Source organism: Poecilia formosa, unplaced genomic scaffold (assembly GCF_000485575.1).
Source record: "Poecilia formosa unplaced genomic scaffold, Poecilia_formosa-5.1.2 Scaffold173, whole genome shotgun sequence".
NCBI classification, from domain to species: domain Eukaryota; kingdom Metazoa; phylum Chordata; class Actinopteri; order Cyprinodontiformes; family Poeciliidae; genus Poecilia; species Poecilia formosa.
This window is the reverse complement of record NW_006800112.1, coordinates 1,033,601-1,058,189: the sequence shown is the minus strand read 5'-3', so window position 1 is coordinate 1,058,189 and position 24,589 is coordinate 1,033,601. Positions and strand designations below refer to the sequence as shown.

Sequence of the window (24,589 nt, the reverse complement as noted above, 5' to 3'; positions counted from 1 at the left end):
TTGTTTTGGATGCTCAGTAGCAACCAGGAAACACCAAGACTCAAGCCTGGCACAGCCTGGAAGGCATCTGAACACCTGTGTTACTCTCCACACTGAATCCAGTTTAACACAATACTAGACTGGGAGCATCCTGGGCCAAAAGATCCGCTCCAAATCAACAGCTGAAATCCCTGACTTTGGAAAAATCTTGACGGCCAGATGAGACAAATACAGACAAAAGTTGAGGTTTTTAAACGTCAGTACACGGTACCAACAGTCAAACATGGCAGTGGCTGCGTCATGCTGTGGGACTGACAGCTCAAATAGTAGATGGAATACTGAAGTGCTATCTATGCACTCTGACGACTGTCTCCAAGTTCTTCAACTTTCCTAAAAATCAATAAACAGCTTCTAGAATGGCCTATCCAAAGCCCTAACCTCAAATATATTCAAGATTTGTGAATTGTATTGAAAAAAGGGGGATGTGTTGGTGCAACAAGCTAAATTAAATGACCTCTACGAACTGTGACAGGGAGCGTGATCAAATATCTAGAATGATGCCTTCTGGATGGATATAAGAGACATTTAACCACAACATGTGTTTAACCATGTATGTATAATTTTGACCTACCGTGGATTAAATTCAAACTCACATACTAAGTCTTTGCAATATTACTGCAGCTTTGAATCTGCATTTTCCATTTTCAAGTACTATCATGGTAACGACATAATAATGCAAATACACCGTCTCAACAAACAATAAATTGTAACTTCTAAGTCATTTTAGTAAGCAAAACTTTGGAAACAACAAATAAAGTGGATAGTGAAGTCTCTGTGAACTAAATTCACAGAGACTTCAGCCCTTGTAGAAAGAGGCTTGTTGAGACCAATGCTCCAGACTGAAGCCAGACAGAGGTTCCTTTCACAAGGAACCTCTGTCTTCCTGTCTAGAAGGTTTGGTAACGCTAAGCTGCTCAGGCAGCAGTGAATTAAATCCAGACACAACTCAGGAGTTTAAATCACTGGCATCGGCTCAGGAACGCTCAGTGCGTCCGCAATAAAGTTGAAGCACGAAATAATCCAGAAATGCTGCTGCTTACTCTGAGCTAGAAATCATTAAAAGACGACTATCCCGGTTTGCCACTCGCGCCACTCAAACTCGGGGTGCGGATTTTTTTAAACTTCGGATCAATAATCAGCATCTGCGACGGTTCAATCGACCCTTGATCGTCTGAGGTGTTATTCGGACAGCTTCTGTTTAAGCCGTTGGGTGTACCGATCCCACTCTGCACCATTGCTTCACTGTCAGGAACGCCACGAAAGGGGTGAGAAGGTGAAATCATCCAGATTGGATTAAAGGTGTTGCTGTGAATCAGTCAAAGTGAACTGATTTGCCGAAGCAAAGTGGTTTTATGCTTCAGTCACACACACGCAGGAATTTGCACACTCAGCCAATCTCACCTCTCATTGGTCACTCCAATCAGGCTGATGTTATTGACATCCAGAATCAGGTCACCTGACTTAAGCCGACCTAGAGCACACAGAGAGACAGGTGAGTGTGTGTGTGGAGGGGCGCGAGGAAGGGAGGCGGGGGGGGGGTAATGATATCTTTTCTGAAATGAGATAAACACTCAGACAGGACGTTACCGTCCAGAGCAGCCAGGCCGCCAGCGATCACACGCTTGATGTAGATCCCGAAGTCTTCACCTGTCAGCTCCCTGTAGCCTCCGATTATTTTCACCCCTGCGAAGGAGCAAAACGAAAAGCTCAGCAGAAGCAAAACTGCACGATTGTCACACACTGGTCATCGGCTGGTCATTGGGGAGGCGGAGAAAGCAGGGGTGCATGGGGGTGCTCACCGAGTCCTTTCTTGCAGTCGGAGAACTCCAGCCTCTGGACAGCTCGGTTGATGCCATGGGGGCCCATGATCGTCCTGGAGACAAACAGAAAGCTGAAGGGCTCAAGAACATCTCAACATGGTGCCTCGGGCAAAGCCTCTGCGTGTCCTCAGAGCCCTGCTGCACAAAATAATCAAATCATCACAGGATTTTGTTATTGTCTCCCTCGCTCTCCTCTTGCCTCCCTCCCCGCCTCCCTCCTCCTGCCCGCCACGCGCAACCAATAATATCTGTCTCCTCCCAAACGACACAGCAGCTGAACCACAAGTGACCTGGATGTTTCAAGGCTCCAGCGGTCGACAACAATGACTCGGTATAATCGGAGGAACAGGAGATGTCAATTGTTAGATCCCAGACAGTCTTCACGAAGACATCCGAGGGTGAGGAGGGTTAAGGCTTAGGCAGCAGAGGCTCCTCACGGTGCGGCTGTCTGTTGGTTCTGTCCTTGTTGCTCAGGCTCAAGCTCAGCGCCGCAGTACGGTGTCAGCCCGAGCATCATTGAGATGTTTTCAGCTGGTTCTGTGACGGCTGCAGAGACCAAGGCGAATGCACAAAGCGGGGATTCAGACTTTTTGAGGCTTTAAGCTCAGTTACAGCTCTGACTCAGGGATGTTCCGCATGAGCCTGTCGGAGCAGCGCCTACGTCAGGTTGATCTTGTCCTGAAGTGGCTCACCTGTTCATTATTAATGCAACACAAAAGAGCCCCCAGCAGGGGGCACTGAGGCGAGAAAAATGTGTTCCAGTTGTGTTCGGAACTGGGAAATTCCGACTGGGAAATCAACTGGAACAAGGGGAGCCACTTCAACTGCCCCCGGTTAAGACTTGTACCGGTAGTAAGACATCAGTGGAACATGCTTACTTTACAGGATACACATGTAAAAGCATTGAACAAATCAAAAATGGAGTTTGGTTTTGAAAATTAAACCTTAAAAGGCTGTTTGTAAGCGGTATGGCGAACAATGTCCAACGGCGCCGCCATGCTGAAATTCTCAACTGGAACGGCAGACGTCAAACCCAGATCTTAGTTACGACTTCCTAACTAGAACACAATAAAAGAAACTTCTCACAGTGAGGACTTTTTCAAGAAGGTGTCTCTAGTTCAGGATTCAGATCCTGTCAGGTACAATAAAAGAACTGATTTGGTTTTCTACAACCTGAAAACTACGTCAGAGCTGGTGTTATGTCACTTTAAATATCTTATTCAGAAAATGTTTGGTCCTGTTTTATACAGAAGTGGGCGATGTAGACTTTAAGTTTTATCATGACATGACATTTTGCGTTACTATAAGAACTATTTATTATATCTTTTTTAGGTTACTATATGTTACAGACTGACAAAAAAACAGAAATTATCTCTTTTTCTTCACCTTATCTTCTTAAGGACACCAATCTCATAAAGAAGTGTATCACTAAACTGCACACGGTAACTGTATTTATCGCTTTATCAGTATTCAGTTATGCTTCTGTTAAACAAAAAACAAACGGTAGGGGAAATACTTTCGATCTCGACAACAAGGACAGCTATAGGGAGGTTTAAACGTCATTAATTGGAATTCATCATAACAACAATAGATCAAAATTTGTGTCGCAATAACAAATTTATCACAATAAATGATAAAACGATACGATAAATGCCCACCCCTAGTTTTATACAGAGTTTTTGTTGGTATCACAATGCTGGAAGACAGTTTCACCACACAAAACACATGATTTATCATGTTAATCCAGCAGCAACCTGACTTCTTATGAATGCATACGCCACAAAAGACTCTGAGCTTTGCTTTTAGAGAGAAAACAAACCAAGTAACAGAAAAATCCTGCTGGCTTTCTTTGAGCTATTTTACACAACCTAAGAACAGATCAATAGCAATAAATGCAATTCATCCTGCAGATGATTTGGACTCCAAAATAATAACAGTGAATGCACGAGCAGAAGAAGCAAGTTCAATATACATTTTTACAGCTAAAAGAAAATTCAAGCTGCACAAAAACAGTTGTGACTTAAGTTCATTCACTCTCTGAGTCATAAAACCATCAACCGCTTCATTGCGGTTCTACACAGCTTTAGCGTTTACCTGAGGCTAATTACGCGACTATTTCTCCAGCTGTAAGGTTTTTAACTGAGTTTTTGCTTTTCCCTGAGCAGGACAATGTTTTGTAAGAATGTTTGGGATGATCCTCCTCTTTAAATACTGTCAACACGGAGCCGAGGGGGCTCCTTAGAGTTCCTCTGCTCTGATTCTCTGTCAATACTTGCTTTATTTTCTGCTTTGAAAGGGAAGCAGCGCAGCTATCAGGACCGTCGTGCATGTACTGAATGTTATGAAAGGGATTATGGGAATTGAAGTCAGGGTCACTTTGATCTGTTTGAAGAGGCTTAATTAGGAATAATAACATGATCCATCTCAACGAGCAGCCGGCAGCCATATTTACTGCAGGAATATTCTTACACTCAGAGCCTACAGATTGGTTTTCAGCGTTGAGGAAAGTCTCATCAACCTTTCTGTCATAACTGATAATCGAACGTCACACTTAAAACAGCTCTGCTTTGAGTTTGCTGCACCCAGCTTCTGAACCCACCAGTATAGCGGGTCCCACACAAAATAGTCCCACAACATCATCTATTACTATGTCAGTATCTTTGGTTAGACTAGTTTGAATGCACGGAGCAAAATAGTCTGGAAATTTGAGAGCGGGGAGCCCGCAGCCGCTCTAACAGGCTGGTAATAACAAACTAATCTGCTTGAGCTTCTTCAGTAATGTTGCTGCAGATCAGAGTGTCAACAATATGAGTCACAACTGAGGCTGCAGTTCTGCACGTGTCTGAAGAAACAAATGCTAACGTCAGGACGGAGGCTGGAGACGTTCCATGAGTTCATACGAAACGTAAAGAGTTCGGTTCCACCCATACATCCATTCATCCATTCATCCACACTTCTGCACCTTTAAACTTGCAAATCGTATTTTGTTTTCAGATTTTTTTTTCCTAGTAAGTTCTCATTTTCATCATTAGTGACAGAGTTCCCCTCATCCTGTTGCTATGTCTGTGTTTATTTCCATCAGTCTTTAACTTCCATATCCAAATGGTTTATTTGATTTAGTTCAAAGAATTTGTGGTTGGAATATGGCAAAAATGTGAAAAAGTTAAAGATGTAGGAATACTTTTACGAAACACCAGTGCAGTATCTATTGCTTTATGGTTGCACACTGAACCCATCTGTATCATATGTCAACGATGAAAATATTTACACAGCATTTTTTGTAATATAATTAATGTAATAAATAACTTTGTATGCATTTTCTCACCTTTTTCAATTAGTGTGTGTGACTTCTTAAACTTCTCCCTATGTTGGCCAGACAAATTAGAGAACAATGTCACCTGTTTTGTTTTTTTTTCTCCTGAAAGGCTATAAGTCAATTAACAGCACGAATAAAGACAATCAGAAGACAGACGGCCTGGATTTAAATAGTTTAGAGGTTCATTACCGCCACCAGCTACAAGACCTGATTAAAAGGATAAGACCCAGTCTTGGATTTTGTGAACCCGTGCCCGACAGATTCTTTTGATCCCCACGAAACTATGGATCAGAATCTGTCATTTCATTTTCTTCTGCCTCCACCTCCACGTGGATCGTCACACCGATGTGGGTTTTTGCCAGCACGTAAATTAAACAAATCTTCCAGCGTGGAAAAAGGCCCCGGCAACAGCATTTTCCTGTAGATCAAAACCAATCCACGACAGTTTCCAACACACAACGAAGCCAGCCGCTAGGACACGAAGCAGCAATTAAACTGATCACTTAATACCTGATGATCTGCATTACCTGTCACGCATCATTACCATCACACGCCGGCTGGCTGCCAGGCGACACTTTGCAGCACGGCAGCAGAGTCACCCAGGGTGAACGGAAGACGGACACAGATTACGCTGGAGTTTAGATTAAAAACATATGAGCATTTGACGTCACAAAGCAATATAATCAGAACATATTTAAACAATCAAAATAAACTGAATTTGTAATTTCACATTTATCCTCTTGTTCAGAACTAAATTATTGATTTTATTTGTTGTGACTCGTTGGATTATTTTATTGATACGTAACTCAAGTGAGCGTTAGTTTAAGGCCATAAACTGACAACCGGAGCTTCAGGATTTTCTAGAGCAGAATTGATGGTTCCTTGAGTTATAACAAGTCATCCGAGTCCTGAATCAGCCTCAAAACATCATAATAGCACCACTATACTTTACTGTAGGTGCAATTACTTATCTTTGAAACACTGTTGGTTTCATGAAAATATTCCACGTTTGTCTCATCAGTGGACAAAGTATTTTTTAAAGGTCTTGTGGATCTAAGAGTATTTTGGGGGGCGGTTTGCTATGTTTTTTCCTATTTTGCTCAATAGTAATTTTGACCTTGTATTTCCCCAGTGGATTTTTCCCAGTCTCTCTCTTATGGCTGAATCACAAACACTGCCCTCACTGGAGATTTGCAGAACTTTAGATGTTATTTTTTTGGGGTTCCTTTGTGGCCTCCTGGATGAGCCGTTGATACACTGTCTGAATAATCTTGGTAGACCCAACCAAAACCTAATACCCCAAACCTTAGAATTAGCTTTGTAACCCTTTCCAGATCGATTATGTAAATTACTTTACTCCTATATTTGGTTAGTATTTTTATTTTCAAAAATTAAAAGTTTTTGGATTATTTAGGCCTGGCATAATAAAAAAATTAACTTAGATTTCCAAAAATGTAGTTAACTGTTGCGATTAATTCATGATGCAATTACTATTCTTCACAGATAGGGCCAGTTTGGATCTGCTTCCCCCCCACCCCCTTCGCAAATTAAAACATTTAGAAACTTTTTATGGGTTTACTCAGATTATCTTACTCGAACAATATTTGTTTGTTGAAACATTTAAGTGTGACAAAAACAAAACAAAACAAAAAAAATGGAAAACAAGAAGAAATTTGTAAAGACATTCTAGATAATTCTGGGGCGGAGTCATCACCCAGTTCTGGACCCCCAGTGGGAGAAATCCATAAATTATCCAAAACAGATGAAAAACCTCAGCTGACTCTTGTGATGTGAAAGAGAAGCGGTGGTATTCTGGACAATGAAGATCCTCTGTTTATCTCTCACGTCCTCATATTCAGGATCTCCTTCTTTCAATCGTGATACGAGACCAAAAAAAAAAACTGCCCGTAATTTCATATAGTGCTTCACACTACTTCCAGTCACTCACCCATTTACGCACACACTCACATGCACAAATGTAGATGGAGCGGTAAATCCAGAGCCTCACCCCAGCTGACCTGATGGAACTGCTTTCGCCAAACCAGGCGGAGCATTTCACGACTTTCCAGAAGAAAACCTGAGATGACGAGCAGTCGACTGTTGCACAAACAAACCGCAAACTGGAGCAACATCCTCATAACTCAGAGGACAATTATGGTGAAACTTTTCAATGTTTTTGATTTGTGGACTTTAGCTTTAGACTTAACTCACCCTCCACCAAATGCCAAAGGTCGTGGATTATAAGCCAAAGGACATTAGCTTTTTTTACCCAAATCTCCAAAAAAGTATTTCCCTTTGTTTGGTTCCTACCTAAAGAATAAAGACCAACTAAAAACATCCAGTTCATATCCGGCACTGTCTGGTTTTTTTTTGTTTGTTTTTTTTGGACAGAGATGCACCGTCTGAGGATTACTCTTTGCTGTTTGCATATTTAATCTCCTCCTGTCTGCTTCTGCCGTATGTTGAAGTGTTGAATAAAAACAAGAGGCGAGGGGGAATAAAAAAAGATGAGTCTGTCTGTAGACTGATCCCGAGGGGCCATCAGAGGTCACACAGGAAGCTGGGAGCTAATCTCTGCTCCTTGCATTACCCCAGACCATTCATCCACCACGTTGCATTAACTCTGTCCTCCTGAGAAAGTCCTGAGTCTCTTTGTTTTTTTCCCACTGCTTTCAGTTACAATTAATGTCCAACAGAACATATTTGGCTATTACGTTTTGAAAAACCAGGAAATGTAGATGTTTGAGCGTTTCTTTTGGAACGCATGTTCATATTTCGAACATTTGTCAACTAAAAAAATCAGGAAAGATTCTCCAATCTCCAAACTTATTTAAGTTGCATCTCAACAAACTGAACCTTGGGACAGACTGAGATCTCCAATTCAACTTTGTCTTGACACATTCCTGCTGAAAAACATTAACTTATAAACAATGTGAGCTATATCCTTTTGCAGAGCCGGAAAAAACTGTAAGGGGTACCGGGGCAGAATTTAATTTGGTGCCCCAATTTGAATTTTTTCCATGAAACAAATCGAATGCAGTTGTGAAGAAAATGTTATTTTTCTGATTCTAATTTTGGAGTCCAAACAATTGTTTGAAGATACATATAATGTGGAAACAGGTACCAATTGTCATGTGTTTTTTTTGTTTTTTTTTATCACACGTGACCTGGGCACACAAGCAGCAGCAAATGATTAAGTGAGTGAACAAAAAAACAACAAAACAACTATACAACAGAATTTCACAATATATCAGCAAAGGACTGCTTGGATGCAGTGTTTGGTAGTAAATTAAATCCTTGTGGACACAAACTGTTGACAAAGATCTTCATGTCATAGATTGATCACATCTGATATAGAGATAACATTATAGGAAAGTGGTGGGGTCATTGTATTGTAAAAAAAAAAGTGATTTCATAGTTTTCTAATATGTGATATTTTATGTGATAACAACTTGAACATTTGTTGTTTCTAAAGTCAATTTTTGTTATGATTTTATATGTAACTACAGATATGAACACTTTGGATCTATCTTCTACTCCAGTTAAGGAGCGCCTGTTTATGAATGGAGAACAATTTCTATGCATGAGTTCCTTCTTGCATCATATATGATATTTTGTTCAACTTTTTGCTTTTGTTAGACAGAAAAACAGCAAATCGTAATTTTCCAGCTGTTGTGATTGCAGAAGACCTGTGCTGTTCTCCAGTCACAGCTACACAAACTCAGCAGTGGCCAAATCAAATTGTAATTTTGGCTAATTTGGTTTTAGGTTTGTGCAGTGAATTTCCTCTGACATCTTTTTAATAGTTTATAGTGGAAAAAACACCAAACAACTATTGCATCCCTGCATGTTTTATGCTTTTTGGAATATCTGAGCAGTAGTTTTTTGAGAAGCTTGTTTGGTTTTAACACTTTTGTAGCTCACACAGCTGAAAATGATCAAATAAACATAACTTAGATGATAAGCCTGGACACACCAACAGCTGCAGCAGGACGGTATCTAAAAACTGCAGAACAGTGACTCTCAAGGACTAATGACAGAGGTTAGAAAATGCTTTATTATTAAAATTTCTCCATCTCAGAGTGAGGGAAAGAAGGGCTATGGCTGGGTTAGGAAAAACCCTCTGAAATTTAGTCAGTGCAATATGTAGTCCAAGAAAGTACAATATTAAAACAGATGTTAGCTGAAGACCAGATATCATTTTTGATTCATTCAGAAATTCAACATTAAATGTTTTTTAATCTCTTTCCTTCTTAGAGCATAAGTACCTATGTATATTTTTAGTAGGGTGCACATTATATTATAGCAATTTTCAAAATAATAAAAGGCTGTTTTTAACACTTTTATTAGTTAAATGTGAAAAAACAATCAAAAGATAACTTGTACATTTGAAGAATGTGAAAGAAAATTATTGAATAGGTCATTAAGTCAAAGGACAAAAGGTTAAAGTGAGGTCAGACCTCTTAGCAGCTGTTATCCCAACAGAGTCGAAAAAGGGACACACTCAGGAATACTCGAACTGAGTAGGAAATTTGTAACAATGAGGAAAATATGCCGTTTAACAGCCTGTTTAGTTTTGACTTTTATTGATTGTACTACAAAACGTTCTTTTAAAAAAAAAAAATAAATAATATTTTAAGCTGGAGATAGGCACCAGCACCCCTCCCAACCCCACTAAGGGACAAGGGTGTAAAGAAAATGGATGGATGGATTTATATTTTTTATCATTCTTATTTAATTTGTAGGTTAACTAACCTGGATGACCCTGCAAGAACCCCCATACAAAGTGAAAAAGCTTTATTGCTTCCCTTACTTGTGCTTACCTGAATCACAATCGTTTAAATATCCACATATTTGTATTTCAATGTTCTCACACACATCTGGGAGCTAAATATACGTATAGCATAAAAGAGGCGGACCAGTATTAATCTTAAGAAGCAGCAAATTAAAGTTGACATCTTCCATATCCGGTCGCTTTTATTCCGCTGTTTTTCAGCGTTGATATGTTTTCACTAAGAAACGAGCAGCAGTTCCCACAAATTCATAAATACAACAACAACAAAAACCTAGAGAAGAAATTGGTATTCCTCTAAAATCTCTTGGAGAAAGAGACGACGGAGGTCGTAACACGCGGCCGTCCTTTAAAACGTGCGTGACCCAGAACTGCGCTCAAGCATGTGGACTTAAACTGCGAGGCATCTGTCGCCACACAGCCTGCGAATCTATCCCACCTCTGCGCAGAGTGACCCACATGGAGCAGGAGTGAACAAAACAAGAGCTAGCAGACCCCCACGATTTCTGCTTTCAGCCAAAAAAAAATAATAATAAAAAATGTGATAAGGACGGAAGTGAGGAACAGATGAAAGCATCATAGCAAGTGACGAAGGAAGAAACTCACCAGTAAAGTAGAGACAACCCATCAAGGCGCTCAGGTTCCTGCGGGAGGAATGGCATCGCACCCCGGAGTGTGAGAGACCGAAAATATGTCCGCGCGCATAAAAAAAATAAAATAAAATAAAATAAAAACACACTCTCTGCTTCACACACAGACACCCACACACACACACACACACACACACGTGAGGCTGCCGGGAGGCTGAGAGGAGGAGACGAATGAGAGGAGACAGCGGCGGTGGTTCAAACCGGGTCGGTGCACCGAGCGGAGCGCACAAGGATGGAAATCCGCCCCGACAGGGAGAGACGCGCTTACCTTTCCCTCTAATCCACCCTGATACCCTCCCGTCACATATACGGCCGCGCACACGCTGCACGCGCACACACAGCGTGCGGCGGACGCAGTTTAAAGTAGAAAAGCAGCAGGAGCGCGAGGAGCTTAAATGTGTTTAAAAAAAAATAAGTGTGACCTCGTCGGCAAACCCGAGGTGTCTTTTGTCTCACACACACACACGCACACGCACACACACTGTGAGCCCCGCTGACCACCACTGATGGGATTAACCAGGCGAAGATGAAGCTGAAATTAGCCTCGTAATGTCAGGAGTCCTCTAATTATGACTGCTTTTCTAAACATCCAGAGCAAACCGGTGACTTCCTGTAAAGGAACGCGGTGTTGCTGGACTGAAATGAAGGGGATTTGCAACTGGACTTGAATCCATTAAAGGCCATGCCTATAAGATAAGTACTTAAACAAGAAAGTATATTTACTTTTTTTGGGGGGGTGGGGGTGTACGGAGCAAAACGATTGTTGTAAAAAAAAAAATTAAAAAGAAAAAACTGGGGTGGGGGACTCAGCTACATTTAGGTTTATTTGACAAGTGTTCTAAATAACATTTTATTCTAAATAATAAAATGAAGTTCAAAGTTTGCAGATATATCATGGGTATGTTATGTCATTGTTTTCATTGTTTAAAGAAAACAATGGTGTACCAGGATTCCCGTAGCTTTATATGATACTTGCTAGATGTATTCATGATGTTTCAAATAGAACCGGGTGCAAAGAAAATTACAAAAAAGTAAAAAATGCTGGTTGAACTCTTCCAGTCTGGTCATTCAGCAGCTGTCAGATTGTAATCACAGTTTAAAATATTCAAACTGAGAGATTCTCAAGTTGTTGGTGGTGCTCCCCAAGGCTCTAACTCCTCCATTTATTATATTTGGGGATCTCCAAGTAAATTCCCAAGTACTTGCGTACTGACCTGCAGATTGTAGTTCCAACTCCACTCCAACATACCTGGTGTTCAAACGCTTCAGAGCAAAAATGAACTCTCTGGTTGCATCAAGTCTTTCTGAACTAGTGGCTGCTCAGTCAGGCAGAAGGTCACCTGCATTATTATCATTAATGTTACACATTTAGTAGGTTTTATTAGGTCAAATATTTGAGAATCAGCTTTAAATCACCGACAGAATATGTTGATTCTTTTAAATCCTCCTGCCAGCTGACTCAACTCATACATTGGCAATTTTTGTGTCAAACTTCCTTAAATCTTAGGACATAATCACCAGCAAAAGTTCAACTGATTTCCTAATCCTGTGTCAGTCAAAGTTTGACAGGTCAGCAGTGACGCCGTAGAGATTTCAGCAGCCTGGAATACCACAGGAACTGTGATTCAAAAACCACATGAGCTGAAAAAATAACTCCACATTTGGTTATTTTTATCATTATTGACATTATTATTTTCGGTACTCTACTTTGATAGACACAGATTGCCACAAAACAAGTAAAGAGAACAATGACCCAAAGAACAGGTGTTTCGATGAGGTTGGTTTGATTAAACATATTTTTCATTAAGCCCACATTTCTGAATTAAAAAATGTTTGAAATATTTAATCTTAAATGTCTTGTTTCCATTAGTGTGAAGTGGAAATCTGTTGTGGCGAACAAAAACAAAGGTGTGACAACAACAGTGTGTGTGATCACAGCGGTTTTCATTCACTGAATTTAGCTAATGAAATAAAACAACTTCATAAAAATATTCAGATTTATTAAATATAACTGTAGTAGTGGTGCAGTGTGAAAAGAAAAAAGTTTCTAATGTACGGTAATTCTGACAATCACAGAATTTTACCGTATAAATTCAGATTAGAGACGGGTTTTTGTTTTTTTGTTTTTTTTTTTTTTGCAGTGCAAGATCATTTTAAAAATAATCACAAAATCAAACTGTTGTGCTTTTACAAATAACTGATCAATTATGACTGATGAAAAAGTCTTAGTTCGTACAGAAGGATCAGCTTAAAAGTTGCTGAGTTTCCGTCATGTAATGTCTAACAGGAATCTGTGCCAGAAAAGAGTGTTTTTTTTCCTTCTTCTTTTGTTCTTTACTCTTTTGTGAAATATATTACAAAATGTTTTTTCCCCCAGGGTGCGTCTTTTCACTTCTCAAAACGTAACCGGGCAACCATACAGGAACATCCCCCTCCTGCCCCACCGCCAGTAGAAGCTATAAATACACCAGTGAAGGTCATTCATCCATCCATATCTTCCTGCAGCTCTTCATGAATGAAACAGTTCTGCTGGTGAGTCGTGGATTAATCTAATCTCCTCTAATTCTCTGTATTCAGAGTGGAAACAAACACAGTTTAAATTTACCAGGGTGTGCGGGCTGACTTGTGTTTTTACCATTAATGAGGTAGAAAGCAACATGCGCTCATAGTGATTTATAAGAAAAATATTTATTTATTTATTTATTTATTTATTTATTTCAAACAAATATATACAAATTTTATATCTTTCCTTAATATATATAAAATGTATATTTCACTCATTTGCTATTATTATTATGACTGATGTATTTTTTGATTGAAAATTTTTTAACGTAATCCTTTAATGTATAAAGTAATATTACAATCACTGCTGTATAACATTACAATTAAGAGAATCACTTTTCCATTTTCAAATATTTAAAACGGTTTTTTTGTTTGTTTGTTTTGTTTTTTTACCTCTTACTGCTCCAGCAGTGTTTAATGATTTAGTCTGTAACACAAGTAAATGCTCATCATGTCCTAAAGTTCTTTCCTTATGGTTTTTAATGTCAGAGGGAAAAAAGGAAGGACTTTACAAGGGGAAGCTGAAGACTCCAAGTTTCAAAACTTTCTGTCGTTTGTTCATTCGGGTTATTACTTAATCACTAAAACTACGTGTGTTTATTGGTAACATGTCATAATTTTTTTTCCCCTTCTTATTCTCTTCTCTGCAGTCTTATGGTATTTTGAAAAAATGGTCCCACAACCAAACTTCACCACAGTTTCAAACCTCACAACCCCTGTCCCTGGGGGTGGTGGATGCCCGCCTGTCGGCATCCAGCTGGAGGGCCTCATCATGCCTCCGGTCCTCATCATCGACGTCATACTGGGGCTGATGGGAAACTTGGTGGCGCTGTGGATCTTCTGGTTTAAGTTGAAGGCCTGGAACCCCAACACCCTGTTCCTCTTCAACCTGGTCATCGCTGACTTTTTTGCCCTGGTGAGTCTGCCCCTCAGGATAGACGCCCTGCTCAGGGGCCACTGGGTGTTTGGAGATGGCATGTGCCGGATAAACCTCTTCCTGATGTTCTCCAACCGATCGGCCAGCATCGCACTCATGACCGTGGTGGCAATTTACCGATACTTCAAGGTGAGGAAAACCGTGAATTTATTTTGAGAGGTCAAAGGTTATTTCTGTATGGGTCTACCAATTGGGGTCTCTTTCAAGAATGACTTCTTCTTCTATCCCCAACACAACCTACTATTTTCTACCTTTTTTACAAGACTATCCAGCAGTAATTAGCAAACATCTGGCGAAATTGCTCTTATAGAGGCAGAGGCCCAATTTCAAGGCGTTAAATTACAAAGTCAAATTTCTTTTAAGTCATTTTAGGTATATGTAGCATTTTTAAGTCAACTGAAGCTAACATAGTTGCTTGATTGTGCTATAAAATGCCACATAAAACTCATAACACTGACTCCTTTATTGAATTTCTACCTTGCTTCAAATATGCAAAGCAAATTGGAGGCACTTACACCTTTACATCAGATACAGCTGTATTATGTTGAGTTAGATTTACTTTCCTGTACAAAAGCTCACAATCAAAAAATCTTTTTTATGATTTTAAACACTCTGCAGCATCACATCTGCTGCCATGCTGAATAAAAAAAATGATATGAAATGAGCTAAAAAGAGAACTACACTGAATCATTGAAAGTAAAGCGCTTCATTTCTGGATTCTTGTGCAGGTGGTCCACCCTCATCATCGCTTCAACCGCATGACCAAGCGGCAGGCTGCATTTGTCTCAGCGTTCGTCTGGCTGTTGGTGATCAGTCCTCGGGTTCCCATGCTGGCCTACAACCACATCAAGGGTAAAGGCGAGAAGACCCAGTGCTTCTTCTTTACGTCCTACAAAGAGGCATCCCGCGCCATCATCATCCTGGTGGGCATGCACCGTATTTTGACGGTGGTGGAGTTCGTCATCCCCATGGCCATGCTGCTGTTCTGTTCCGTCCGAATCTCCGGCTTCCTGAAGAAGAGGCAGATGGGAAAACCTGACAAGGTGCGCAAGGCCATGAGAATGTGTGCCGCCATCGTGGCTGTGTTCATCGTGTGCTTCCTTCCCACCACGGTGACCACGATCGGTGTGTGGGTCATCCGCTCCTACCGGCCATGGGACTGCGCCGCTTTCTACACCTTTACTCAACTCACTATTGTGTCGTTGGGCCTGAACTTCCTGAACTCGGCTCTGGACCCTATCGTCTACGTCTTCTCCAGCTCTATGTTCAGGAAGGCGCTACTGGGACTCGTGCCCTGTAGAAAGGATGAAGGCCAGAACACAGAGTCCTCATCGGGATCCCAAAGCACCGCCCAGCAGGAACTGAAGTCCTTAAGGACTGACAGAGGCAGTGAAGCCATTCAGTGAGCAAGACACCAGTCGTAGTGACAGAACAATAGCTTTGATTTTATATAGGTAAACTTAGAAATAAACTTAAAGGTTCCTCTACAAACAGCTCTGTGCAGTTTGACAAAGTTTTTTTTTTTTCATAGATACCACACTGACTAACAATGATTAGACTGGAGCTGCACAGCCCAAGCTCAGCTTTTCCCCAGTTTTGTTGTGATACTGAGTGTTGAGAATAGAAAACCAGCTTAAGGACCTGGGATTTGGAGCTTGTGAGGCGTTTTGGACACAAGAATTGACATCCTAAAAATGTTAACATCCTGGCAAATAAAAATCTGTTCAACAAGTAAACGGACTTCAGGAAGATGATGTGTTCCAAGGTTGCTGAACATGTCATTGCAATGCCTGCTGTGAAGGACTATAATCACTTCCTGGAAAGAGTTGACCTCTCAGACCCAATGATTGGTTGTTGTTCTTTAAAGAGAAATTCCAGGAACTAATACATGACTGTCGTGTATCAATTTATGGTCCTTGCTATGTGAAAAAGGTAGTTACTCAAGACGGAGCTGTGTGGCAGTCGATGACGTACCAGGGTTTCCAGGAACACAGCAGGTTGGCTTCACAACCAGTCCCAAATTGCTGTCATCAAATCTCTGCTGCCATTGTTGAGAGAGCATTTGGCCATAAAACACTTACAGGGAGGAAACAAGAACTGTCCCAGCTCCATGACGCTACTTAAAAACAAAACTACTTAATGACTCTTTTTTTCTTTCTGTACAGGTCCCTTTTGAAACTTTATTTTGAAATATACTTCATCTTTTGTAAATTTCACACAAAGTATCTTCGATTTTTTTGTTGTTTCTACAGTTTATAAAACTGCGTCCATTCTCTGGCTCCTATTTTGTGGAACCTCAGATTCAGTTGCGAAATTTGTGTAGCAAAAAAATCATGAAGAAAAAAGAGTTGTTGTATTCTTTTGTAATGTATTGTACTTGTCAGCTGTTTTTTACTTAGTTACCATGGAACCACCCATGACATGCATGTTAATAAAATGAAAGTAATGAAGGTTGAGTTGATGTATAGCTAATTGAATTGTCCAAAAAAATGCAGCATATAAAAATCTGAGCACAAATTCTGGCACATTCGTACTATGGCAGGTCTTAAATGGTTAAATGAAGCTAAATAACTCCACAAGACACCATCACAGGGTTTAATTTACAGAGATCTGCATCTGCTCAATCCAGTCATGCTGACAAATAGAACAGTGACATCGAGTGGATGAGATAAGTGTGACAGTCCAGATTCTGCTGGAGTTGCTGAAACAAAGTGTGTAACAAAGAGTATTTTTGAGGTATATGGGGGACTACGAAGAGACACTAGGCTCTGAATATTTTACTGTTGAACATCAACAGTAAAGTTTCAAACAGGTTGTTCTAATTGCAACTGACTTATATGATACTTTACACATTCGCAGTAAATGACAATGTGCTGATAACATATATCGTTTATTGTCGTTGACTGTCAGCAAAGGCAATCTTACAGCAAGAATGTTTTAAGATTTGTTATCTCAGGAAACACTGAGATAGTTTCCTGTTCTTTTGGTAACCAACACGATAAATGTACCGTCTCATAGCTGGAGTCTTCCATCTGTCGGCCTCACTTTAAAAAGTGACAGTCGCTGTACAATGAGCACACTGTGCTCATAAAAGACTTTATTTTTAATAAAATGTTCACTTTTAACTAAAACCACAAACTCAATATTTAATAATTATACTGGAATAATTTGACTTCATTCTACAGAGGCAGCAACACTGAAAGATTATCATTTAGGCTGTAACAACACAATGCTGTTGGTTTGAGGAAAAGTGAGTATTTTTTTTATATCTGCATTACATATTGTATGTTAAAAAATAATAAGATAACACGATCTTATTCCTTCAGTAAACAACAGGTTATTATTTAGTTCATGAATCAAAGTAGTTTTACTGACAGAAACAGAAGAAATTCGGACCGGTGCAACAGCGACATCTGATGGTTGAATGGGGAGACTGCAGCTTTTAAAACCTAGTGGAGTTGCTGAGGCAGCAGCTGAGCTCCTTCTGAGTTCAGCGCCTGAGTGGGACGATTCTGACCGGTTGAATTACGTCTGACCATTTCTCCAGTATTTGTTCAAGTCCAAACTATCGCCCAGCTTCTTTCATCATATCCTGTGTAATTGCTGGAAATTCCTTCCTGGGTTCTTGGAAACTTCTGATGACGCTTACATCCCATCCCAGTTCACTGTACTGGACGGATCTTCATGCTGATGGCCTTCAGGGAGTAGGCCCTGCCCTTCCAGGAAATCCACTCCACTCCGATGGCATAATGAGTGCTGTCGGACCCCCAGAGGTACACGCCGTTTGGGTTTGCAGAGTGACAATCGGAGTACCAGAACCCTGCAAGGAACGATCGGGCGCAGTTGTTCACCCAAGTGTCCTGATCTTTATCGAACGTAGAGAACTTCTGTCCACTGATGTGACTTAGAGAGTCTCCTGAAGAAACAGAAAGTCGCATAAATGTGAAGCACATTATTTTCCTAAATTATAAAGTATCTTGCAAAAATTTTGGTTTCTTGGCAAAACAAAACAAAACATAATGTATTTTTGGAAACACTCTTTCAAGTTGATCAGTAAGAATGTTTTTTTTACTAAGTAAATGGTAAAATATTAAAGTTGTTGATAGATAAATAAAGTGCCAGATTTTTCTCTGCAGGTGCTAAAGAAGAGGGGAGCAGGGACGTAGTGTAGGGTTGGGCTTCATGTTGGCACTTAGACAACAATTCTGAGTGCGACACTGCTGGACATTTGAAAAATAAAAATATATAATAATAATAATAAAAAAGTTATCTTACCAGAAACAAAAAAAAAATGTCTGTCTTTACCCACCTGCCCCTCCATTAGTGAACCCAGTGAGGTGAAGTCTGTAGCCGTCAGTCTCTGGGCCCACGGAGAACGAGGTGTAACGAGCATACGACTTGTTTCCTTCGAAGTCCTCCATGTTGATCAGCAGCTCTGTTTTCCTCTTAGTCAGGTGAAAGACATTCTCCAGACCTTGAACATGACAGAAACATTGGAGAAAGTGATTTCTCTGAACTTTTGACGGGCGCTCCCTCTAGTCTCCATAACTGCTGCGTTGGCTTCACGTCTCACCGAGCCAGTATTCTCCTGCGGCGTTCCCGAAGCCGAACTTGTACTGATTCCAGGGCCTGTAGAAGTTCACAGAGCCGTCCATCCTCCTCTGTAAAACCTGCAGGAAGGTGAGGACGGTTATCCAGCTGAACGCAGCTCAGGTTTCCTCACAATGAGCTTTGTTGCATTTCGGAATCAGATGTTAGAGTTGGATTTCAGAAATGCATGCAAATAGCAAAAACACTTACAATTAGTTCAAACAGTGTTTAAGTGTTTTTGCTTTGGATTCTTATAAACTTTGACTGTAGATGGTGAGCCCACAGATACATTTTTTGTTGTGAACTCAAAATTATTTCCAGTAGTTTCCCTTTAATGAAACCAGTTGGCTACAGGTAAGAACCCCATCTCAAAAAGATAATGACATGGATTCAAAATGCATATAATTACAGTTGTATTTTAACAGATGACTTTGAATTGAATTCCAAAGAAAGCTTTTGAAACTTCTGTCTAAAATAATGAAAAGCAAAACGTAAACTAAACAGCAGAAATAAACAATCCCTACCGTCCACTTTCCTTCCAGAGAGTCCATGTCGCAGTAAGCCTGCAGACACAAACATAGCAGCTGATTGAACCGACATACTGATTCAGCTGCATCTTGAGACTCTTGTTTCTAATTTTTCACAAGGAACATAAGGAAACAAAGCCCAGTTGACCTCCTTCTGGACTCTTGAAACATTGCTGTAAAATCAAGGAGCCCCATTATGTATGAATCAGCAAGATACCAAGTATCAGAGCTGATAGATCCCTATTAGGTAACACAAATTTGATGCTTGTGATTATTTTTTTATTTATTTTTTTTTTTTATCAAGGTTGTTGTTAAAAGAACATTTTTTGGATATTGAACCATATATCAATATGGAGTGAACATGTTAACGTTAACATCAGGCATTAAGAATCAGAATGTGATTATTAATTACTAACATTTATTCCAGGAGGTTTGAGCGTACCTGGACGGCCGATGTGGTTCCGATAGGATAGATGGTGTAAACTCCGCTGGGTCGGCTGGTGTCTTGGTTGTAGATGTCATTGCAGTCCAAAGGGAGGCAGAGATCTGAGCTGCTGGTCACCACGGGAACCAGCAGGAGAACAAACAGCTGCAGCAGAGGAACAGTTTGTTCACGACAAGTCTGGAGAGTCAGAACTTTTCTCATTTGAGCTAAAAGCAAAAATCAAGCAAATGAGGAACATTCGAGAGTCTTGCATTAACATCATAAACTCACCTTAATGGTCATTGCTCTTCTGTAAGGATCTGACATATGATGTCTGTCAGGTGGAGTTCTGCTACCTGCTTTTATAACCGACACAATGAGTTACTGAACCATGAAAGTCCCCTGGATGAATGTGACATTAAAAAGAACCCACTATTTGGAAATCAGAGAGTTTTTCTTTCAAATGTATTGTGCAATTGATCTGGCAAAGTCACAGCAATACACCTCTCTACTTCTCCTTTTTTTACTTTAAAACATAGTTTCCCTCAAATCTCAGTTCAACTGTTGCGACTGGACTTCATGTTTTTATGTTTTTTCCCTCTTCATTTTACTAACTGTAACCACCTGTTTGTGTTCCTCATTTACCTGTCAGGTCCACTGTTCACATTAAATCTTTATTAAAGCTATATGCTCTGATTTTCCTTTTCATCAAAAGGGCTTTGGACCATTGTTTTAGGATATATATATTTTTTTGCCCCTTTTTTACTTGTTAATGAAATCACAAAAAAATATTTATATATAATGTAAGCAAAACATCCAACTCAAAAACATGGGGGTGCCAGCGTACAGGCTTCTTTACATTATGTTACAAACAGGGTCAAATTTTGAGTCATTGAAGCTTCATTGCATATATTTAGGTTATAATCTGAACTAAGCAGTAGAATGCTAAGCTGGAGGTAAGAGAGCTCTGATGAAGTTATGATGCAATTATAAATTCCTTTTTTGTCTAGTGGGTTTAATTTAATTTTTACCATAGCTATGGATTGCATAAACATTGGGTTGTTAACTAAAAGCACTAGAATATGACTTGACAGAACCTAAAAGTAGGAGAAAATATGCATGTTTTCCTTTCAAGAAAATTAAATACAGAGTATTTATGGGAGACAACAAAAAACCAGAGGTTTATTTGCATTCTTTTTATTAGATGTCCCAACATTAGAACAGTAGCATGAATGAAGTAATAATATAACTTTTTATTTTCCCAAAAGCAATCATGTGTTCAAAAATAGTCAAACATGCACATTATGTGACAGGAAATGAATAAAGAAAGCATAACTGGTAATCAATCATTAAGAATCAATAATAATACAAGTACAGGAAAAACTGAATATCAAACACCACAAAAACTGTAAACCCCCACCAAAACTATAAACCGCCACAAAAGTTGTAAAATAGTTTTAAAAAAAAATCGTAACATGAAATCTATAACTATGGCAACATCATATATCAACAATACATAGTTATCTGTCCCATAGATGTTATAAGTGAGCAAGAAAAGCATTTAAAACATGAAGATCATACAATTATCAATAAAAAGATGCAAGCAGCTATTTCTTGCAAAAAAAGTAATTGTTTTAAAGTTGTACAGTTAATGATAAAGGAGACATATTATGCAAAATGTTCTTTTTTGCCTGTTTCTGTCCTTTCATTTGGGTATCTACTGCTTATAGAAACAATCCAAAAGAAAATAAAAATAAAAATAAAAATAAAAACCCTGCCATTATTTGGCAGTAAATGTTTTACTGGTATCTGACCCGTTTCAAAAACCTCTGCAGTACAAAGTCCATCACTGATAGCAACTCCATGCCCAGCCAAGTCCCTCGCCTGAAAACTCAACTGGAGTTTCATTCACTTCATTACAAGAAGAACTACAGTATGTTACTGTGAGAAAAAAAAGAATGACTTTCTTTAGATTTATCTCTTCCTTTCTGGCAAGGAGAGAATGCATTGAGTTACACCGACTGCAGGCCAGACCCTGTCTGCTGGAGAGAAAACATTTGTTTTCTTATCTTTGCTTATTTATTCTCAACTTTTAGTCAAGCAGGCCTTTTTAAAATTGTCACACTTTAACGCGATAGTAAAAAACTACAGAGGAGGGACAAATAAAACTCTAACTACTGTTTTTATGAGGAACTTCTTACTCTATTTTAACATGACGATCATACATAAATTATGATCAAAACTCAAAAAAAGAGAAGTGAAGTCTGGAACTGATTGATTGATTGATTGATTGATTGATTGATTGATTGATTGATTGATTGATTGATTGATTGATTGATATTTCTTAATAAACTTTCACTTTCATCACTCACATCTCTGCTTAATCCATTTTTTTTTGTTTCAAACTGAACCAAATGTCTTCACAGACACAGGGCCACGTAGCTGTTTTTCCCCCACATTTTCAGACATGGGTAAACGGGCTGAGAGAAACTGCCATGGAAAGTGTGAAGGTGATCCACTTTGTCGCCTCTGACTATATAATACGACAAAGTACCGGCGGGCCAATTCAGATACAGCCCAACACGGGACAAACCGGTTTTGGGAACAGATTTTTCCGTGCAGTTTCTGTCATGCTCTATGTAGAATTTGGGTTGTTGTTCTTTGTCTTTTCTCCACCTCCACCCCAAAGACCAGCTCATTGGACTGTGACCAATGGCAGTCCATTCGCTAAAACCTCCTTTCCTATTGATTCCTTCATAACAAACACCAACAGCGCTATCTCTACCTTTGTCAATGTTCAGTTCCACCTCCCAGTAGTGGCGATTTGTCAACCTTTCTTTGAACAAAAGCTGGTAAACTTCTTCAAATCTCAGGTGGTTATTGGGATATGACTGCTTGTCTCCGTGTGTCACGCTCTTGGTTCCATCGAGAATGAGGTTTGGGTGTGCTGTGTCTGGATCCATGTTGAGGCTGCTGGCATCTGAGGGAGAGAAAAACAGATAACATGATGAAGTTGATGGTTTCAAAAAAGATCTGTAGAGTTTTTCTAATTTGAGACAATGTCTAAATATTTCCTTCCCAAGTAGTCTTCAGTGCAAGAAGTGAAGTGTCCATTTGGCTTTCATGTACACTGTTGCTAAATAACAAATTCAAGTGGATGTTCAACATTGTCACAAGACCCAAACACTTTGGTTCAATGTTCGAGGTGTCACATTGTGATGGCCAGATAAATTTGATTTTACATTGGTTTGGGGGAAAAATGAAAGCAATGAACAGTGACTTACACCACAGCAGATCTCTCCTTTCTGTTATTTTTTCTACATTAACAAAATCGGGTTTTTTAAAATCTTCCGTGATCAGTTTGTTCTTCCTGTAGTGGTAGATGGTTGCTCCTTTGTATTTTTTGTTTTTCATGGCTGTTACTATGAATGTGTATTTCGCTTCGTTCTTCAGACCTGCTACAAGTTCACCGATCTCAGTGGCTTTTTCTCTTATTCTTGTCAATTCTTCTTCTGAGAAGTACCACAGGTCCTCAGTGGCTGGACTGACATTGCCCGTGGCCTTGAAGTCCATTGTCTCCAGGTACTCTGCCATTTTCTGAAGATAAGGATCTGACGTTTCCAGAGAGGTAAAAACGAAGCAGAGGACATCCTCTACTTTGGGGCACAGGAGCTCCTCAACAACGTCAGACTCTTTGGGGAGGATCTTTGCTCCATCCATTGCCTCAACACAGGACTTGATCACATTGACTTCTCTTTCCTTGTTTGCCATCCATTTATTTAATTTGTCTGTACTGAACGGAGACTGTTCTTTCTCATCCAAGATTCTCAACAGCTCATTCTCATCTTCCTTTCCTGCCCTGATGCCTGGAATCTTCTTTGCAATTAGATCTTGAAGCATCCCTTCATAGGTGCGACACTTTTGCTTGAAACCTAACAAAACTGTGGAAATATGCGGGAATTGATAGCTGTCTGCCAAACAATCGTTGCATCTTATTTTCAAGTTCTGAAGCTCTACCAGGGCATGTTGAGCCTTCCCCAAAAGTCCAGTGCTGAGTTCCATTTTCACCTCGGAAGCTGATGCATCAAAATTCTTCAGTGGCATCAACCAGACCTTCAGTGGAACACTATGCTCTTTATTTGCACCTAGCAGCGACGGCAGATTCATGTACGTCAGCAGTGCATCCTGGAACGATGTAGGGTTTTTTTCAGGAATCAGGTCTCCATAGAACGTGCAGGAAAATGCGTCCGCCACAGCTCGTTCTTCATTAGACAGTTTGATGTCAACTTCTCCGCTCAGGCTTATGCCGGGGAACTTGTTTATGGTGGCTTGGAGGTTGCCCTCAATCTTCCGGAGGGTTTTCGTGTCCACCTTGTTACTGTCCAACACAAAGAACGCATTTGCACCATAAAGGATGCCAGTGACAACGTGAGTGGCCAACGGCTTCATTTCATCGGCAATCTTCAGCTGCTTCTTCATTTCATCAGCCGATATGTTCAGCTGCTTGAAAGTGGTGGTGGCTTTGTACTGGAAGGTTATGCGGCTTTGATTGTGGGATTTCTTCTCGTCATTCAGATACTTTGCAGATCCTCCGACTTCAATCAGACCGCCCAGGAAACTGGCTTTTAGAGAGGCGTTCACGTCCAGCAGAGAGGACTTTGTGTCCAAGGAATCGGAGCTTGTGATTTTAAAATCGCTGCTATGCTGAGAATTCTCCATCATCATGTCTTCTAGAGTCGTTTCGTCCCACAGAGTGACACCTTTAAAACATGATATCAGAAAACAAATTAGAAGGAAACACAGTGAAGGTACTTAAGCATGACAAAAACATATTCTTGCTTCTCTGTTGGGTTATATGTTTTGCCACCTATAAATTGTTTCTTAGAGAAACAGTATAACTTTTATATATATATATATATATATATATATAAA

At 39.9% G+C, this 24,589-nt stretch overlaps 4 protein-coding genes across 6 annotated transcripts in view; 1 reads left to right on the top strand and 3 right to left on the bottom strand.

The window, feature by feature from the left end:
- Positions 1-11,105, bottom strand: part of stxbp4 (syntaxin binding protein 4) — a 48,202-nt gene extending 37,097 nt beyond the window's left edge. For 2 of the 3 annotated variants that reach the window (XM_016678070.1, XM_016678068.1), the window contains exons 1-4: positions 10,574-10,879; positions 1,839-1,912; positions 1,627-1,722; positions 1,441-1,510 (exon numbers count right to left, since the gene is read on the bottom strand). In XM_016678070.1, coding sequence (XP_016533556.1) covers positions 1,441-1,510; positions 1,627-1,722; positions 1,839-1,912; positions 10,574-10,629 — 296 coding nt within the window. In that variant the 5' untranslated portion in view covers positions 10,630-10,879. The other variant, XM_016678069.1, reaches the window with a different exon arrangement.
- A 1,832-nt stretch (positions 11,106-12,937) lies between these two features.
- LOC103147068 (hydroxycarboxylic acid receptor 2-like) lies at positions 12,938-16,572 on the top strand. Its single transcript, XM_007565221.2, has 3 exons — positions 12,938-13,149; positions 13,830-14,245; positions 14,845-16,572. The coding sequence occupies exons 2-3, from the start codon at positions 13,850-13,852 to the stop codon at positions 15,520-15,522; spliced, it is 1,074 nt and encodes a 357-aa protein (XP_007565283.1). The 5' UTR covers positions 12,938-13,149; positions 13,830-13,849; the 3' UTR covers positions 15,523-16,572.
- A 699-nt stretch (positions 16,573-17,271) lies between these two features.
- Positions 17,272-20,066, bottom strand: LOC103147067 (microfibril-associated glycoprotein 4-like). Its single transcript, XM_007565220.2, has 6 exons — positions 19,949-20,066; positions 19,676-19,822; positions 19,231-19,269; positions 18,690-18,786; positions 18,426-18,590; positions 17,272-18,032 (listed from the first exon to the last, which is right to left on the bottom strand). The coding sequence occupies exons 1-6, from the start codon at positions 19,982-19,984 to the stop codon at positions 17,779-17,781; spliced, it is 738 nt and encodes a 245-aa protein (XP_007565282.1). The 5' UTR covers positions 19,985-20,066; the 3' UTR covers positions 17,272-17,778.
- Positions 20,067-20,920: 854 nt separating this feature from the next.
- LOC103147066 (stonustoxin subunit beta-like) overlaps positions 20,921-24,589 on the bottom strand; it is a 6,407-nt gene continuing 2,738 nt past the window's right edge. Inside the window, exons 3-4 of the mRNA XM_007565219.2 lie at positions 22,942-24,417; positions 20,921-22,637 (exon numbers count right to left, since the gene is read on the bottom strand). Of these exons, the coding sequence (XP_007565281.1) occupies positions 22,078-22,637; positions 22,942-24,417 (2,036 nt within the window). The 3' untranslated portion in view covers positions 20,921-22,077. The remainder of the gene's footprint in view (positions 22,638-22,941; positions 24,418-24,589) is intronic.

Excerpts from the sequence above, each read along its gene's own strand:
- LOC103147068 (XM_007565221.2), top strand. The coding sequence starts at position 13,850 with ATGGTCCCACAACCAAACTTCACCACAGTTTCAAACCTCACAACCCCT. Across the intron at positions 14,246-14,844 it reads CAATTTACCGATACTTCAAG|GTGGTCCACCCTCATCATCG; the intron begins GTGAGGAAAACC and ends ATTCTTGTGCAG.
- LOC103147067 (XM_007565220.2), bottom strand. The coding sequence starts at position 19,984 with ATGTCAGATCCTTACAGAAGAGCAATGACCATTAAG. Across the intron at positions 18,787-19,230 it reads CTCTGGAAGGAAAGTGGACG|GTTTTACAGAGGAGGATGGA; the intron begins GTAGGGATTGTT and ends ACCTTCCTGCAG. Across the intron at positions 18,033-18,425 it reads GTTCACTAATGGAGGGGCAG|GAGACTCTCTAAGTCACATC; the intron begins GTGGGTAAAGAC and ends CTGTTTCTTCAG.